General features: G+C 43.2%; 1 protein-coding gene across 2 annotated transcripts in view; it reads right to left on the bottom strand.

Moving 5' to 3' along the window:
• Positions 1-9106: 9106 nt before the first annotated feature.
• Positions 9107-16521, bottom strand: part of NTRK2 (neurotrophic receptor tyrosine kinase 2) — a 367950-nt gene continuing 360535 nt past the window's right edge. For both annotated transcript variants that reach the window (XM_024753833.1, XM_024753832.1), the window contains 2 exons: positions 10170-10328; positions 9107-9292 (listed from right to left, as the gene is read on the bottom strand). In XM_024753833.1, the coding sequence (XP_024609601.1) occupies positions 9107-9292; positions 10170-10328 (345 nt within the window). The remainder of the gene's footprint in view (positions 9293-10169; positions 10329-16521) is intronic.

The following is a 16521-nucleotide window of genomic DNA, read 5'->3' as shown; positions in this document are numbered from 1 at the left end:
AATAAAAAAAAAAAAAAAAAAAAAAAAAAAAAAAAAAAATATGGCCTGATTTAAAGGAAATGAAGAAAGCGGCATTTCCCATGCATAGGCTTGTATCTACAAATCCATACGTACCTGCTACAGGAGAAGAGGCTGTAGTTGTCCATAGGGAGGTTGTTATAGCATCTCTGTGACTTTAAAATCAGTGTATACAATGTGATGTGTGTGTACAAATATAGCCTATACACTAGAAGTGATTAGATATCATGACGTATCTAGTGATACACGGATGTACTATAGATGACATATGCAGTGCCCATGTGAGAAGTGACTTTAGTAGTTAACTGGTATTTAAAATAATGTTATCAATATCACATGGTTTGCTAATTAGGATAAGGGACATAGATTTTTGTATGTATGTGAAGTGACTGACCCTGAAGATTGAATATTTATTAGAATTATTGTACAAGTGTCATCATTCCTGCATGAAGGAGGCAGAAGAATCTGGCAAAGCCCAGCTCTCTAATGCCAGGAATGCAGCTCTCAGTGACCAGAGCTCCCTGGGTCTTCCGTTGTCCCTCCCTGTCACCTGAACAGAGGCCAGGCTGGTCCTGGCATCAGTATATCTTTGCATCTGTTACTTCCATGCAAGGTCAGGCAAGGGAAGTTTCTGGGCCTACATTGCAGGCTTGTAATAAATCATTGCTTGTTGGATGAATTTGGTCTGAACCTGGCAATCCTTGTAAAGCACCACCTGTAGATGGCAGGTGGGATGGGATGTTTAGCTCTCATATAGCTCTAACCATGGGAGCCTAATGAAGATCCTGACATTCAGGAAATACAGATTCGCAGAGAGATAGTCTCATATCACTGAAAGCCTCAGAACCCGCTACTAAGCAGCTGCTTCCACTGTAGGCTCCCCCTCCCCGAGGCTGATGAGTGGTGGGAAGAGGGAAAAGGAGCAATGGGTCTAGGAAAGCACCAAAGACCTTGCCAGATTTGGGGCCAAATTCTTACCTCATCCCTAGTGACCGAAATCCCTACACTCCAGGTTTAACTTCCTAGAAACTCTCTAGCCTCCTGGAACCTTGAATCTTGGCATTAGATCCCGCTGATAAGCCCATTCCTACAGGGCTGGGATGTTGAATTGTTTTTACCAGTCTCTGAGGGGCCTGGAGCCCAGACTCTCAACACCATGCCACGTGGTGAGCCCAAACCCCAGCTGCAGGCTTCTGGGGGCCAGCCAGGTGCCTGCATTTCTGCCTATTGCCTGGAGTGGAAACCCCTGAGTTCCTCCCTTGTTTTCAGGATTCAATGACTACCTTTATGGCAAGTAGTAAACACTGTATTTGCTGGTCAATTTCTTTTGACCTAACTTTTTGGCAACTTCCTTAACTCTCAGTGCCTCAGTTTTCTCATCTGTAAACTGCGGATCATAATAGTACCTACCTCCCAGTGTTGACGTAAGAGCTGGGTGAGTTAACATACTGTAGAGGTTTAAATGGTGGCCTTCAAAAAGATATGTCCACGTAGTAATCCCTGGAACCTGGGAACGTGACCTGATAAGGCAAAAGAGTGAGGGAGAGCTTTTCCTGGATTATCCCCGGTGGGCCTTAAATGCAACCACACGTATCCTTCCAAGCCACACACACAGAGGAGAGGGCACAGGAAGAAGAGGAGAAGGCAATGTGGCCGCCGAGGCAGAGATTGGAGTGATGCGGCCACAAGCCAAGGAACATCCGGAGGCCCCAGAGGCTGGAACAGGTAAAGAACAGATTCTCCCTGAGGGTCTCCAGAGGGAGTGCGGCCCCGCTGACACCTCAGTTTCAGACCTCTGGCCTTCAGAACTGTGAGAGAACGCATTTCTGTTGTTTTAAGCCACTCAGTGTGTGGTAATTTGTTACAGCAAGAACACAACATACATAACACCCTGGCATGCAGTAAGCATTTGTTCTATTAGTCAATTTGTTCTAAAGGTAAGGATGCCTATTTGAATGAGATTGTTAATCACAGTACCTCAGAAGTGTTGTTTCTAGCCAAGCAATTAGGCATCCTCAAGAGTGAACTAAAAAAGTGTATCTGAGGGAGAAAATGAGGGTCTACAAAACAGCAGGCAGGGTTCTGGAAAACTTGACTTCAGGTTTGGAATTTAACTGATTACTGATTATAAACATACAAATAATAAGAATATAAAAACGTTGTCTGGTAGAGGTGTAGATCTTTAATAATCCAAATAATCCACTGGCCAAGGCATCAGTGGTTTAACTTTTGTTCTTTAATCCTATTTCTTTGAGTGGGATACACACTTCAATCCCACAGCAACAATACATGTTCGTACTTGGATTTTTAGACGAGTTGTTTTCCCCCCTTACACAGCTTTGAATTCCCCAAGTCTCTGCTGAGTTTAACTGGGTTGTATTTTTTTTGCGGTACGCGGGCCTCTCACTGTTGTGGCCTCTCCCGCTGCGGAGCAGAGGCTCCGGACGCGCAGGCTCAGCGGCCATGGGTCACGGGCCCAGCCGCTCCGCGGCATGTGGGATCCTCCCGGACCGGGGCACGAACCCGTGTCCCCTGCATCGGCAGGCGGACTCTCAACCACTGCGCCACCAGGGAAGCCCTGGGTTGTATTTTTTTAACTCAAGGAAAATATACCTGAGCCAGTAAGAGGGGTTTTCACGGGCAAAGTTCCTGAGGAGTTTGATTTGAGGACAGTCTGCTGGCAAACTCTACATTCCTGAAGCCTCCATCAGGTATGCTGCCCAGAAGCCTTCTGTGCCTCTCAGAGGAGATGGAGGGGAAACGGTCAGACAGTGGGAAACACGACTGTGACTCTGAGAAATACAAACGTGGGTGGGCTGCTCTGATGGCCAGGAAGAGACAGGCTGCAGGATCCCTGTGAAACCACCCTTCTTTTGTCCTCCTTCACCTTTTAGGAAACAATGGTTAACAGAGAGATGGAGAGGATGTGGCATTTTCTATTTGGCTACCTCTGCTCCTGGGTCATTATGATTCTCAAAGCTGCCCCAACCCTAGGCCACGATTCACAACATTTCTTTTATGGTAGGTTTCTTAGGTCTGATCTGTTAGAAATCCTGGTGATTCTGTCTGCTCACCCTGTGCTGTCTCACATGGTAGTCATGAGCCCCGTGTGGCTATTTAAATGTAAACTAATTGAAATTAAATCACATTTAAAATTCAGCTCTTAGTCTCACTGGCCGCAGGTCAAGTGCCTACTGGCCATATTGGACAGTGCAGATAAAACATTTCTATCACTGTAGAAAGTTCTACTGGGCAGTGATGTTCTAGTTATCCAAGATAGAAGGTGAAAATGTCAGGTTATGGAGGGATCAGTCAGGGAACTTGTCCTCTCGTTGCTTCCAACTGATGAACACGGCAGTCACCTGCAGTGACCTTATCTAAAGTACATACATACGGACAGACAGACAAAAGAGCACACCATGTCTTGTGAAAGTTCTAGTAATCATCATGTCACTTTTAGTGTCTCTTTTCGAGGATGTTATTTATTTTAAGACATCATTTTCATTAGTACACTGTAGTACAAGAGACTTTCCATGTCAGGTTGAGAGAAGCTGGTCACATGATTTACAAACAAAACTTTTTTTTTTTTTTTAAACACTGAGATTCTGGTGTCACTTTGAAATCAGCCAAGATGCAGTGGGTCTTAATAAAGCAATGGACCTCCAAACAGATTGCAAAACAAGAACCAGTAACTATCAGAACAGAGACGTCACATTAAAAGGAAAATAAAGCAAATGAAAAGGGAGTTTCAAATACCAGGTCACAATGAAAGGGGCAATATATCTTCAGAGAGGTATTGAAATGTGTGTGTGGATACGGCCCGGATATATACAAACATCTCTCCATGTACAGAAGCAAATGCAGAGACTGTCCACACCTCTAGGCAGATTTGTTAGTGATGGATAATGATTAATGAACGCAGGGAGCAATATTTCACCATAATTTGGTCATTTATCAAGGGATTATATATTCAAAATCCACATTTAATTCAAAGACCTTGTATTTAAACATTTCCAGTGTTTTTGCTTTTTTTTTTTACATTTTTAAAGCAATAGGAAGATATACAACTTGCAAAATGTAGGCCTTTACATTTCATTTTCTCCAAATTTTTTTTCCAGTTCAAACCTGTGGCAATTAGCAGCTTTAGTTATGCTTGCTCCAGCACGTTGGACATTCGGCCAACCTTCACTCAGGATCATTTTCGTTAATGTACAGACCAAAGAAATAAAACAAACACAGACCTGGCCTAGAATGCATAGACTAAAAAAAATGACATCCCATGTTTTCCCATTGTGTCTCCTGAGACGTATGTTAAGATGGCAAAAGAGTTGCTTGTGAAATTCACAGTGTTTTGCCTGCAACACATACACACACACATATATATATATATATATATTTTTTGCTTCGCTTTGTGTCTGTGATGAATGGAGCAAAGAAATATATATATAAATAAATAAATACTTAAATAAAGGTAAAAGAAAAAAAAGGAAATAAATACAAAAATTAAGGATATTCGAGAACCTTTGACTTATAGCAGCAGTGATTCATTCCAGCCCTGACAAACGAGAAAACACCCCTTCATATGCTGTCATATTTTGCTACAAATCCCTTCCACCGTAAATTCTTTAGAATATCATTTGCTGTCTCAACCTCGGAGTCTCAGCATCCCACCATTACGAATTGTGAGGAAACTGCTTTAATTGCTCACTTAGCCACCTGAGTAGGTGGGTCACTGGCCATCCCCCTAGTGAGATTTTTCTGTAGCAGTGATATAGGGCCAAACCGAAGCTCCACACTGGAAACAAAAGTCCTCAAATGGGAAAAAAAGAAAAGAAAGAGCAAGGGAATTGAGACTATGTGTGTCTGCAGTCATTTATTTAATTAGATACACAATTTAATGCTATTGGCATTATAGAAGGTCCAATTTACAAAAGGGCAAGTTTAAAAAAAAGAAGTCTATTCCTGACTTCTATCCCCTGACAACAGGGGATCCTGTTGTCATGGCTCTTTGCAAAGGCCAGCATTTTACACTGCTGCCTCTTGCATTCCGCTAGGATGTGGGAATTCCTAAGAGTCACTCGCCTCGCGGTGGAGTCTTGGATTCTCACCTTTGGCCTTCAAGACACTGGGCTCCCAACAGTCCAGTTCTCTTCTGGAATGCTTGGACTCTGAACACAAGTGTAAAGGGGTCACAGTGGGACAGGTGAGCATAATACAAATAAATGTGCAAAAGGATTTTTTAAAAAATCAGTTTTCCTTTTCTGGACCTTTACATAAGGAGATGTATTTCCGGCTGCATTTTCCTTTGCAGGGAGCCAGAGGAAGGACTCAATGTAGTGGGATGGGTTTGATTTAGTTGTTTTGTGATAATGTGTTTGGGAAGCACATTATCTTAAATATGTCTTCCACCCATGCAGTATTGCAGAGAGTCGAAAAGTGTGATGGGGTCCTACCCACAGGGAGAAAGGAAGCATGAACAGCAACATGACATCAAAAAAGTTTTGGTTATTTAGCAGATTTTAAGCAAATTATTCATACTGCACCCTACTTATAATTATCTCTATTACTGTGTGCCTATACATTTATACATAAGCTCACAAACACACTATGCATGTGTGTTTGTCTATGTATAAATCTAGTATTTATAACACACATATAAATACATGGAAATACCACGGGGAGCGCTGATGTGAACATATAATATGAATTCTGATATACTCTTTTATAGCATCGTTCAAAACGTCTTCTAAATAAGCCTGATTATGACACTGGTTCATTGTACAAGGATTTCGCTGAAGCTATGAGCATGATTATATGTCATGAGATCTCAGCTGCTTGCATCTCACATATTTCATTTTGCTCTTCTAACTTCATATCCTGCTTCATGAATTGGTTAGCATGCTTTCTCTCCTGGACTGCTTGTGTATATATTAGGGTCTCTAGTGGACCAAATCATGGACATCAGAGTCAGAGTACCTAGATTAAGTCCCAGAGGTGCCTGGAGAGTACTAGCATGCCATTTAACTTCTCCAACTCTCAATTTCCTCACCTTTAAAAAACTGGGACTGATTTGCCAACATATGTGAAAAGTGTTTGGGAAACTCTTAAACAATGTATAAATGGAAGCAGCTGTCAGGGTGAGTTCAGGCTAGAGAATTAGGTTTGTCGCCGCTCCTGTCGGAGTTCTTAATGGATCTGATGGCAGGCCCTACTCTGTGATCTTTACACTGCAGAACGAGGACGCCCCTTTTCTAAATATTACAAGAGCATGAGAAGAGGGGATTGTGGAGGAACAGGGATGGAGACTTGAAGACAGTCTGTGGTTCATTCGGTTACCTTAAAAGCAATCTGGGATTCTTTCAATGCGAGACGTCTCTGTGATCAGTACATACGCTTGAGACAACAGAGGGAAAAAATGAATAATAGCAATATAAATAACTATAAAACTTTGCACTTGCATAGAACCTTTCATTTCAAGACCTTGAGGGACTTGTCAGAAGGTAAAGAGAAATTTTTTTTTTTTCTTTTTTCCTTCAGAGGAAAACACAACACTGGAAGGGGAAGGGAATGCTCCCATCCTCTCATCTGCTTTAAACAAATCCTTGCTCTAAAACTGCACAGCCCTCCTTGAATTTGATCCCTTAGAGTATTACCTCCTTTGCTCTCTGTTAAAATAAAACAAGTAACTTGCAGCTTCTTCCCCCAGAGCAGCTGGCCAGTCGCACAGAATGACAAACCTGTGTAGGTTTTCAGGTCATCACTGATGGAATCTAGAAAAGTTCTGTACAAATCTGCTTCTTCTTACTGCTTCACAGGGTGCCACAGTGTTTTAACAGTACCATGGGCCCTTAATGGGATATATACGTGCAGGTATATATCATGGAGATATGGCTTTCGTTATATTATTATGTGTGTTCTGGAGGGTTTTTGGTCACCGACAAAGAGAACAATTCAACTCCCATGTCTCATAGGCAGCGCAGAACCTGAAAGGACTATGGGCATCGCCTTGTCCAACCCCCTTCACTTGACAGCAGATGCTACTGGATTTCCTTTTGTTCTCTGTTAATGGTCACTTTTGATTTTTTGAGAACTGGCTTTCAATGTCTAGAATGGAAAACAGGGTGCTTCAGTAACTAAGGGCACAAGCAAAACTTAAACAGAGCAATTGCACCTTCAGAAACAAATATGAAATAAAATGACCTAAGTTGAATTCAAATCACTCCCTTTCAATCTGGCTCGTGTTATAAAGATGTCGAGTTAGCAAAATTCCCCTCACAGAGGGTAGCAAGTTTTCTTGAGGAACAGAAAAATGTTTCTTCCTTGGTATAACTGATCACCCAGATAACTGTAAATTTCTATTTAAATTTACAACCTCTTTTCGCAAAACCCGTGGCTATGCCCAGAAGCACACCTCCAAAGCTTGGCCTGGGCACAGTGTCCCATGGGTATGCTGTGCCTAGGTTTTTGTTTTTACTTTCTTTTAAAATGCAGTGAAAAAAACAAAACAGCATACTGACAATGGAGTACATTTAGAATGAGACCACTCTCCCAACCAGAGCCCAGAGCAAGGTCTCGGCCTGTGTACACTGAACATCAATGCCTGTGATACCCCGAGGGTGGGTGAGGTCTCCTGTCCCTTGGGGGTTGATTTTGCCCTTCTCACAGGGCCACAGTGGGTGCGACATGGTTGAGGATAGCCAGGTTTCAGGGTCCATATTTGTTAAAACCCATCGCCACCATACGACCCAGAGACATTTATACTCAGCTGATGAATTCCATTAGCTTCCCCTAATTATATAAGTTATACCTTTTATGGATCTGCTCTACATATCTGGGGCACGACGTCTGGAGCGGTAGTTTCTGCACACAAGATATTTTTATCGACAAAGACCATGCACAATTTTGCTTGCACAGTTAAAAGGACGGGTGGGGTGGAGGCTAGGGGTTGGAAGGAAGTGCTATCTGAAAAGTTCAATGTAAGAGAAACTTGCCTCCAAATTTAGAGCTTGTCCTATCTTTTCCAAGTCCTTGGCTTTCCCACCTGACCCTGAAATGATCGCTGGACAAGAATCCACCTCCTTTCAACTGAACTTGACACAGGCTCAGTGGATAACACTTGGAAAAACAAACCAGTGCCATCACCGTGGCCTACAAAGACAAGACTGTCGGAACGTGTGACGTGCCATCTTACCTCCCGGAAGCCATCTTTTCTCTGTACTACACTCTAGTGTTTCCGGTGATGGGAAAAGAATAGTCCATGGCACAGAGTTCAACAGTCTTTTTACTCCTCAGAAATGTCCTCGGGGGAAGGTGCCGAATACATTGTTCCCAGCTAACAGTCGCTGGGTTTTCTTAAGTTGGGACTGACGCCAGCCGAACTCAATGGTTGTCTTTGTTCTTCCCATACTGTGGTTTATAATAAATCTTCTTTCTCTCTGGTTTTAATCTCCCAAAGATAAAGGCTTCCCAGATTGAACACAAGTTTTCCTTTTTCATACACAGGCTTAAGCCATCCCAAACAATAAGAACAGTAATGATAATAAATAAATAGAAGTGAATCCATAGAAACTCTCGATGTCTGTACAGCAGAAGTGACAAAGTTTAAGTCAAATATTTGTTTTCCCTTTTTTTCATCCACATCAAAGGCAGGAATACAACAAGGCATTGTTAGTTGTGGTGGGCAAACCGGAGTGTCTGCTGATATAACAAATTAGGTTTGTTAAGGCCTTTGTCTATGCAGAGTTAATAGTAATGCAGAAGCCAGATTGATTAAAAAGGAAAGGGTGAGGATTGTGAAGCAGGGAAGACAAAAAATAAAGGAAAGAAAAACAAACAAAAAAAAACTAGGGAATAAACCAAGGGAGATGGAAAGAGAGAAAGAGATAATGCCAAAAAGAAGTCCATACTGTGTCTACGGATGGAGAAGTACACATTGCTTCCCTCGGAAAGCTTCTCGGTGTCTTTGTAGTTAATACTGTCAGAGCGAAGAACAGCAGATTGACGGCATCCAGCGGCAGTTAAAAGACGTTCATCCTCTCGGCCCAACTGAGGAGGTGCTTTGGGAAGGATCGGTCTGGGGGAAAGGGCCCTAGCCTAGTATATCCAGGTAGACCGGAGATGCCTTGGCCAAGTTCTGAAGGAGGGTGTGGATGCCCTTGATGTTCTTCCTCATGTGGGGCTCTCGCTGCCAGCACCCCAGCATCAGCTCATAGACTTCCTGGGGGCACGTTCGAGGTCGCTGCAAGACTCGGCCTTGAGTGATGCATTCTATCACCTGGACGGGACGGAGAGCAAAGATAGGGTCAGACCAGAGGAAAAACAATGTGGATACAATAAATGTCAGTACAAAAAGAGGGCTGCTTTAAAGAAACCCACTCAGTGTTTACTTTTTTTCAGAGGCAAGAGAGTGACTGTTCTAGGTTGGTATGTCATGGTTAATTTGATGGGTTTATATTCATTTTTCAAGCCACACTGATTTCACCAAACTGCTAGAGAAATAATTCATCTATATGGAATGCTCCCAAAACACACCTTGGAATTCCAATGTTTTACTGGCCTGAGATGGGACCAGGGTCACTTTTGTGTCAGGGTGCTAACTGGCCAGGGAACCCCAGGGCACAGAAATGAGCAGTCATTTTGGATAATGGAATTGGATTAAAGACAGACGTGGGCCTGAAGAAGTGAGGTGCTTGACCAAGAAGTGATGCCTCAAATATAGACATATTTGCAAACAGATTAGAAAAGGAAAATAAAATGTTTGAGTTTTTCACTAGAAGTAAATGTTCTAGTGAAATATGCAAAAAGGAGAGAAGCTTGAAACCTTATTGGAATAATACCAAAAAGCTAGCTGGACTCTAAGGGTACCGGAATGCCACATCTGCTATCAATTTACTGGATGAACAGCAGGAAATGACTCCTGGGTCCCAGTGCCAGAGGATCACAGGCGCGTCAGCAAATGCTGTGCTTTTCTCTTTCTGGAACTCTTAAATTTGGAGAGTGACTATAATTTGGCCATGAAATTTAGGTACATGGCAGGCCGTTTGGGAGGTGCTTCTCCCAACAAAGCCACATGAGAGCGTGTCCTGACTTCCAGCCCGGGGACGCCTCTCTGCATCAGCTCTCTAGGGGTCTCGGTGCTACCCGCCACTCACCTCATTGTTTGACAGCTGGTACCAGGGCTGTTTGCCATAGGTGAAGATCTCCCACAACACGACCCCCAGGCTCCAGACGTCACTTTCGGTGGTGAACTTCCTGTACATGATGCTCTCTGGAGGCATCCAGCGAATGGGCAGCATCGTGTGGCCACCGACCTGGCAGAAAAGGGGTAACAAGGTGGCATCAGTTCCCACCGTCAGGAGAAAAGGTTTGCAAGGGAGATGTGCGGGACATTTTTTTCCCTTTCCTTTATTTGTATTTATTAATTTTAATTGTTTATAAAACATAAGGGAAAGACCATTCGTTTATAATCTCAAGCAACAGAGACAGAGGGCAAAGAGTGGTCAAAGGATTTTTCTCACAGTTTTGCAGTTCTCTCTTTCTCACAACTAGACAGGAGCAGAGATGGTGATTGGGTGGATAGTCATCCTGTATAAAACACAGACAGGGCTTCCCCGGTGGCGCAGTGGTGGAGAGTCCGCCTGCCGGTGCAGGGGACGCGGGTTCGTGCCCCGGTCCGGGAAGATCCCACATGCCGCGGAGCGGCTGGGCCCGTGAGCTATGGCCGCTGAGCCTGCGCGTCCGGAGCCTGTGCTCCGCAACAGGAGAGGCCGCAACAGAGAGAGGCCCGCGTACCGGAAAAAACAAAACCAAACCAAACAAAAAACCGGACACACCTACTTTCTGGTATGAGGATGACTTGATCTTGTAATTAACAAGATAACTTTGGTCAGGATAACAAGTAGAGAGTTTTGCATCCAAAATGACCCACCGAGGGACTCTGCTTCCTTAGCAAGGCCGGAGCTTCCTTCCACTTTAAAGTGTAAGGAGCGCACACAGAGCTGCCTTGAACATGCTTACCACAACCCAGCAATGGGCAGGGCAGAAATGACTATTCACATTTTACAGAAGGGGCAACTGAGTTTCAGGTTTCTATGGACACAAAGAAGTCCAGTCTTTGGAATTTCATCTACTAGAGGAAACTTCAACTGAGCTTATTTACAAAAGTAAATAAGCAGGAGGAGCTTCAAGATGGTGGAAGAGTAAGACGCGGAGATCACCTTCCTCCCCACAGATACATCAGAAATACATCGTCATGTAGAACAACTCCTACAGAACACCTACTGAATGCTGGCAGACCTCAGACCTCCCAAAAGGCAAGAAACTCCCCACGTACCTGTGTAGGGCAAAAGAAAAAAGAAAAAATGGAGACAAAAGAATAGGGGGCTTCCCTGGTGGCGCAGTGGTTGAGAGTCCGCCTGCCGATGCAGGGGACACGGGTTCGTGCCCCGGTCTGGGAAGATCCCACATGCCGCGGAGCAGCTGGGCCTGTGAGCCATGGCCGCTGAGCCTGCGCGTCCGGAGCCTGTGCTCCTCAACGGGAGAGGCTACAACAGTGAGGGGCCTGCGTACTGCAAAAAATGGGAGGAAGCTGTGAAGGAGGAAAGGTTTCCACACACTAGGAAGCCCCTTCGTGGGCAGAGACTGCGGGTGGCGGAGGGGGAAGCTTCAGAGCCGCGCAGGAGAGCGCGGCCACAGGGGTGCGGAGGGCAAAGCAGGGAGATTCCCGCACAGAGGATCGGTGCTGACCTGCACTCACCAGCCCGAAAGGCTTCTCTGCTCACCCACTGGGGTGGGCGGGGCTGGGAGCTGAGGCTCGGGCTTTGGTCGGATCCCAGGAAGAGGACTGGCGACGTGAACACAGCTTGCAGGGGGTTAGTGCACCACGGCTAGCCGGGAGAGAGTCCGGGAAAAGGTCTGGAGCTGCTGAAGACGCAAGAGGCTTTTTCTTCCCTCTTTGTTTCCTGATGCGCGACGAGGGGAATTAAGATCGCCGCTTAAAGGAGCTCCAGAGACAGGCGCGAGCCGCGGCTATCAGCGCGGACCCCAGAGACGGGCATGAGACGCTAAGGCTGCTGCTGCCGCCACCAAGAAGCCTGTGTGCAAACACAGGTCACTATCCACACACACACACACACACCCGGAGCCTGTGCAGCCCACCACTGCCAGGGTCCTGTGATCCAGGGACAACTTCCCCGGGAGAACACACGGCGTGCCTCAGGCTGGTGCAACATCATGTCGGCCTCTGCCACCGCAGTCTCGCCCCGCATCCGTACCCCTCCCTCCCCGCGGCCTGAGTGAGCCAGAGCCCCCGAATCTGCTCCTTTAACCCAGTCCTGTCTGAGCGAAGAACAGAGGCCCTCAGGCGACCTACATGCAGAGGCGGGTCCACATCCAAAGCTGAACCCCGAGAGCTGTGTCAACAGAGAAGAGAAAGGGAAATCTCTCCCAGCAGCCTCAGGAGCGGCGGATGAAATCACCACAGTTATCTTGATGTACCGCATCTGTGGAATACCTGAATAGACAATGAATCATCCCAAATTGAGGAGGTGGACTGTGGGAGCAATTATATATATAGTTTTTTCCCTTTTTCCTTTTTGTGAGTGTGTATGCATGCTTCTGTGTGTGATTTTGTCTGTATAGCTTTGCTTTTACCATTTGTCCTAGGGTTCTGTGTGTCGGTTTTTTTTTTTTTGTTTTTTAGTGATCTCTTGGTGCTCCAGCCAGGCATCAGGGCTGTGCCTCTGAGGTGGGAGAGCCAAGTTCAAGACATTGGTCCACAAGAGACCTCCCAGCTCCACGTAATATCAAACGGCAAAAATCTCCCAGAGATCTCCATCTCAATGCCAAGAAGCAGCTCCACTCAACGACCAGCAAGCTACAGTGCTGGACACTCTATGCCAAACAACTAGCAAGACAGGAACACAACACCATCCATTAGCAGAGAGGCTGCCTAAACTCATAATAAGGTCACATATACCCCAAAACACACCACCAGAGGTGGACCTGCCCACCAGAAAGACAAGATCCAGCCTCATCCACCAGAACACAGGCACCAGTCCCCTCCACCAGGAAGCCTACACAACCCACTGAACCAACCTTAGCCACGGGGGGCAGACACCAAAAACAATGGGAACTACGAACCTGCCACCTGCAAAAGGAGATCCCAAACCCAGTAAGTTATGCAAAATGAGAAGACAAAGAAAGATGAGGGAGCAAGGTAAAAACCCACCACATGTAACAAATGAAGAGGAAATAGACAGTCTACCTGAAAAAGCACTCAGAATAATGATAGTAAAGATGATCCAAAATCTTGGAAATAGAATAGACAAAATACAAGAAATGTTTAATGAGGACCTAGAAGAACTAAAGAGCAAAGAAACAATCATGAACAACATAATAAGTGAAATTAAAAATTCTCTAGAAGGGATCAATAGCAGAATAACTGAGGCAGAAGAATGGATAAGTGACCTGGAAGATAAAATAGTGGAAATAACTACTGCAGAGCAGAATAAAGAAAAAACAATGAAAAGAATTGAGGACAGTCTCAGAGATCTCTGGGACAATATTAAACACACCAACATTTGAATTACAGGGGTCCCAGAAGAAGAAGAGAACAAGAAAGGGACTGAGAAAATATTTGAAGAGATTATAGTTGAAAACTTCCCTAGTATGGGAAAGGAAATACTTAATCAAGTCCAGGAAGTACAGAGAGCCCTATACAGGATAAATCCAAGGAGAAACACACCAAGACACATATTAATCACACTATCAAAAATTAAATACAAACAAAAAATATTAAAAGCAGCAAGGGAAAAGCAACAAATAACATACAAGGGAATCCCCATAAGGTTAACAGCTGATCTTTCAGCAGAAACTCTGCAAGCCAGAAGGGAGTGGCAGGACATATTTAAAGTGATGAAAGGGAAAAACCTACAACCAAGATTACTCTGCCCAGTAAGGATCTCATTCAGATTAGAGAGAGAAATTAAAACCTTTACAGATAAGTAAAAGCTAAGACAATTCAACACCACCAAACCAGCTTTACAACAAATGCTAAAGGAACTCATCTAGGCAGGAAACACAAGAGAAGGAAAAGACATACAATAGCAAACCCAAAACAATTAAGAAAATGGGAATAGGAACATACATATCGATAATTACCTTAAATGTAAATGGATTAAATGCTCCAACCAAAAAAAATAGACTGGCTGAATGGATACAAAACAAGACCCGTATATATCCTGTCTACAAGAGACCCACTTCAGACATAGGGACACATACAGCCAGAGTGAGGAGATGGAAAAAGATATTCCATGCAAATGGAAATCAAAAGAAAGCTGGAGTAGTAATTCTCCTATCAGACAAAATAGACTTTAAAATAAAGACTATTACAAGAGACAAGGAAGGACACTACATAATGATCAAGGGATCAACCCAAGAATAGGATATAACAATTGTAAACATCTCTGCACCCAAAATAGGAGCACCTCAATAAATAAGGCAAATACTAACAGCCATAAAAGGGGAAATCGACAGTAACACAATCATAGTAGGGAACTTTAACACCCCACTTTCACCAACAGATATATCATCCAAAATGAAAATAAATAAGGAAACACAAGTTTTAATGATACATTAAACAAGATGGACTTAACTGATATTTATAGGACATTCTATGCAAAAACAACAGAGTACACTTTTTTTCTCAAGTGCTCATGGAACATTCTCCAGGATAGATCATATCTTGGGTCACAAGTCAAGCCTTGGTAAAATTAAGAAAATTGAAATCGTATCAAGAAACTTTTCTGACCACAACATTATGAGACTAGATATCAATTACAGGAAAAAACCTGTAAAAAATACAAACACATTGAGGATAGATAATACACTACTTAATAACCAAGAGATCACTGAAGAAATCAAAAAGGAAATCAGAAAATACCGAGAAACAAATGACAATGAAAACACAATGACCCAAAACCTATGGGATGCAGCAAAAGCACTTTTAAGAGGGAAGTTTATAGCAATACAATCCTACCTTAAGAAACAAGAAACATCTCAAAAAGACAACCTAACCTTAAACCTAAAGCAATTAGAGAAAGAAGAACAAAAAAACCCCAAAGTTAGCAGAAGGAAAGAAATCATAAAAATCAGATCAGAAATAAATGAAAAAGAAATGAAGGAAACGATAGCAAAGATCAATAAAACTAAAAGCTGGTTCTTTGAGAAGATAAACAAAATTAATAAGCCATTAGGCAGACTCAAAAAGAAGAAAAGGGAGAAGACTCAAATCAATAGAATTAGAAATGAAAAAGGAGAAGTAACAACTGACACTGCAGAAATACAAAGGATCATGAGCACTTACTACAAACAACTATATGCCAATAAAATGGACAACCTGGATGAAATGGATACATACTTAGAAAACGCACAACCTTCCAAGACTGAACCAGGAAGAAATAGAAAATATGAACAGACCAATCACAAGCACTAAAATAGAAAACGTGATTAAAAATCTTCCAACAAACAAAAGCCCAGGACCAGATGGCTTCACAGGCGAATTCTATCAAACATTTAGAGAAGAGCTAACACCTATCTTTCTCAAACTCTTCCAAAATATAGCAGAGGAAGGAAGACTCCTAAACTCATTCTACGAGACCACCATCACCCTGACACCAAAACCAGACAAAGATGTCACAAAAAAAGAAAGCTACAGACCAATATCACTGATGAACATAGATGCAAACTTCTACAACAAAATACTAGCAAACAGAATCCAACAGCACATTAAAAGGAACATACACCATGATCAAGTGGGGTTTATCCCAGGAATGCAAGGATTCTTCAATATACACAAATCAATCAATGTGATACACCATATTAACAAATTGAAGCAGAAAAACCATATGATCATCTCAATCGATGCAGAGAAAGCTTTTGACAAAATTCAACACCCATTTATGATAAAAACCCTTCAGAAAGTAGGCATAGAGGGAACATACCTCGACATAACTACCTACCTAAGGAGACAAAAGACATGTGTGCAGGAAATTATAAGACACTGATGATAGAAATTAAAGATGATACAAATAGATGGAGAGATATACCATGTTTTCGGATTGGGAGACTTAATATTGTGAAAATGACTATACTACCCAAAGCAATCTACAGATTCAATGCAATCCCTATCAAACTACCACTGGCATTTTTCACAGAACTAGGACAAAAAATTTCACAATTTGTATGGAAACACAAAAGACCCCCAATAGCCAAAGCAATGATGAGAAAGTAAAACAGAGCTGGAGGAAACAGGCTCCCAGACTTTGGACTATACTACAAAGCTACAGTAATCAAGACAGTATGGTACTGGCACAAAAACAGAAAGATAGATCAATGGAACAGGATAGAAAGCCCAGAGATAGACCCATGCACATATGGTCACCTTATCTTTGAAAATGGAGTCAAGCATATACAATGGAGAAAGGACAGCCTCTTCAATAAGTG

Source organism: Neophocaena asiaeorientalis, unplaced genomic scaffold (assembly GCF_003031525.2).
Source record: "Neophocaena asiaeorientalis asiaeorientalis breed wild unplaced genomic scaffold, Neophocaena_asiaeorientalis_V1.1 scaffold220, whole genome shotgun sequence".
In the NCBI taxonomy this organism is placed as follows: domain Eukaryota; kingdom Metazoa; phylum Chordata; class Mammalia; order Artiodactyla; family Phocoenidae; genus Neophocaena; species Neophocaena asiaeorientalis.
This window is presented reverse-complemented; position numbering and strand designations above follow the sequence as displayed.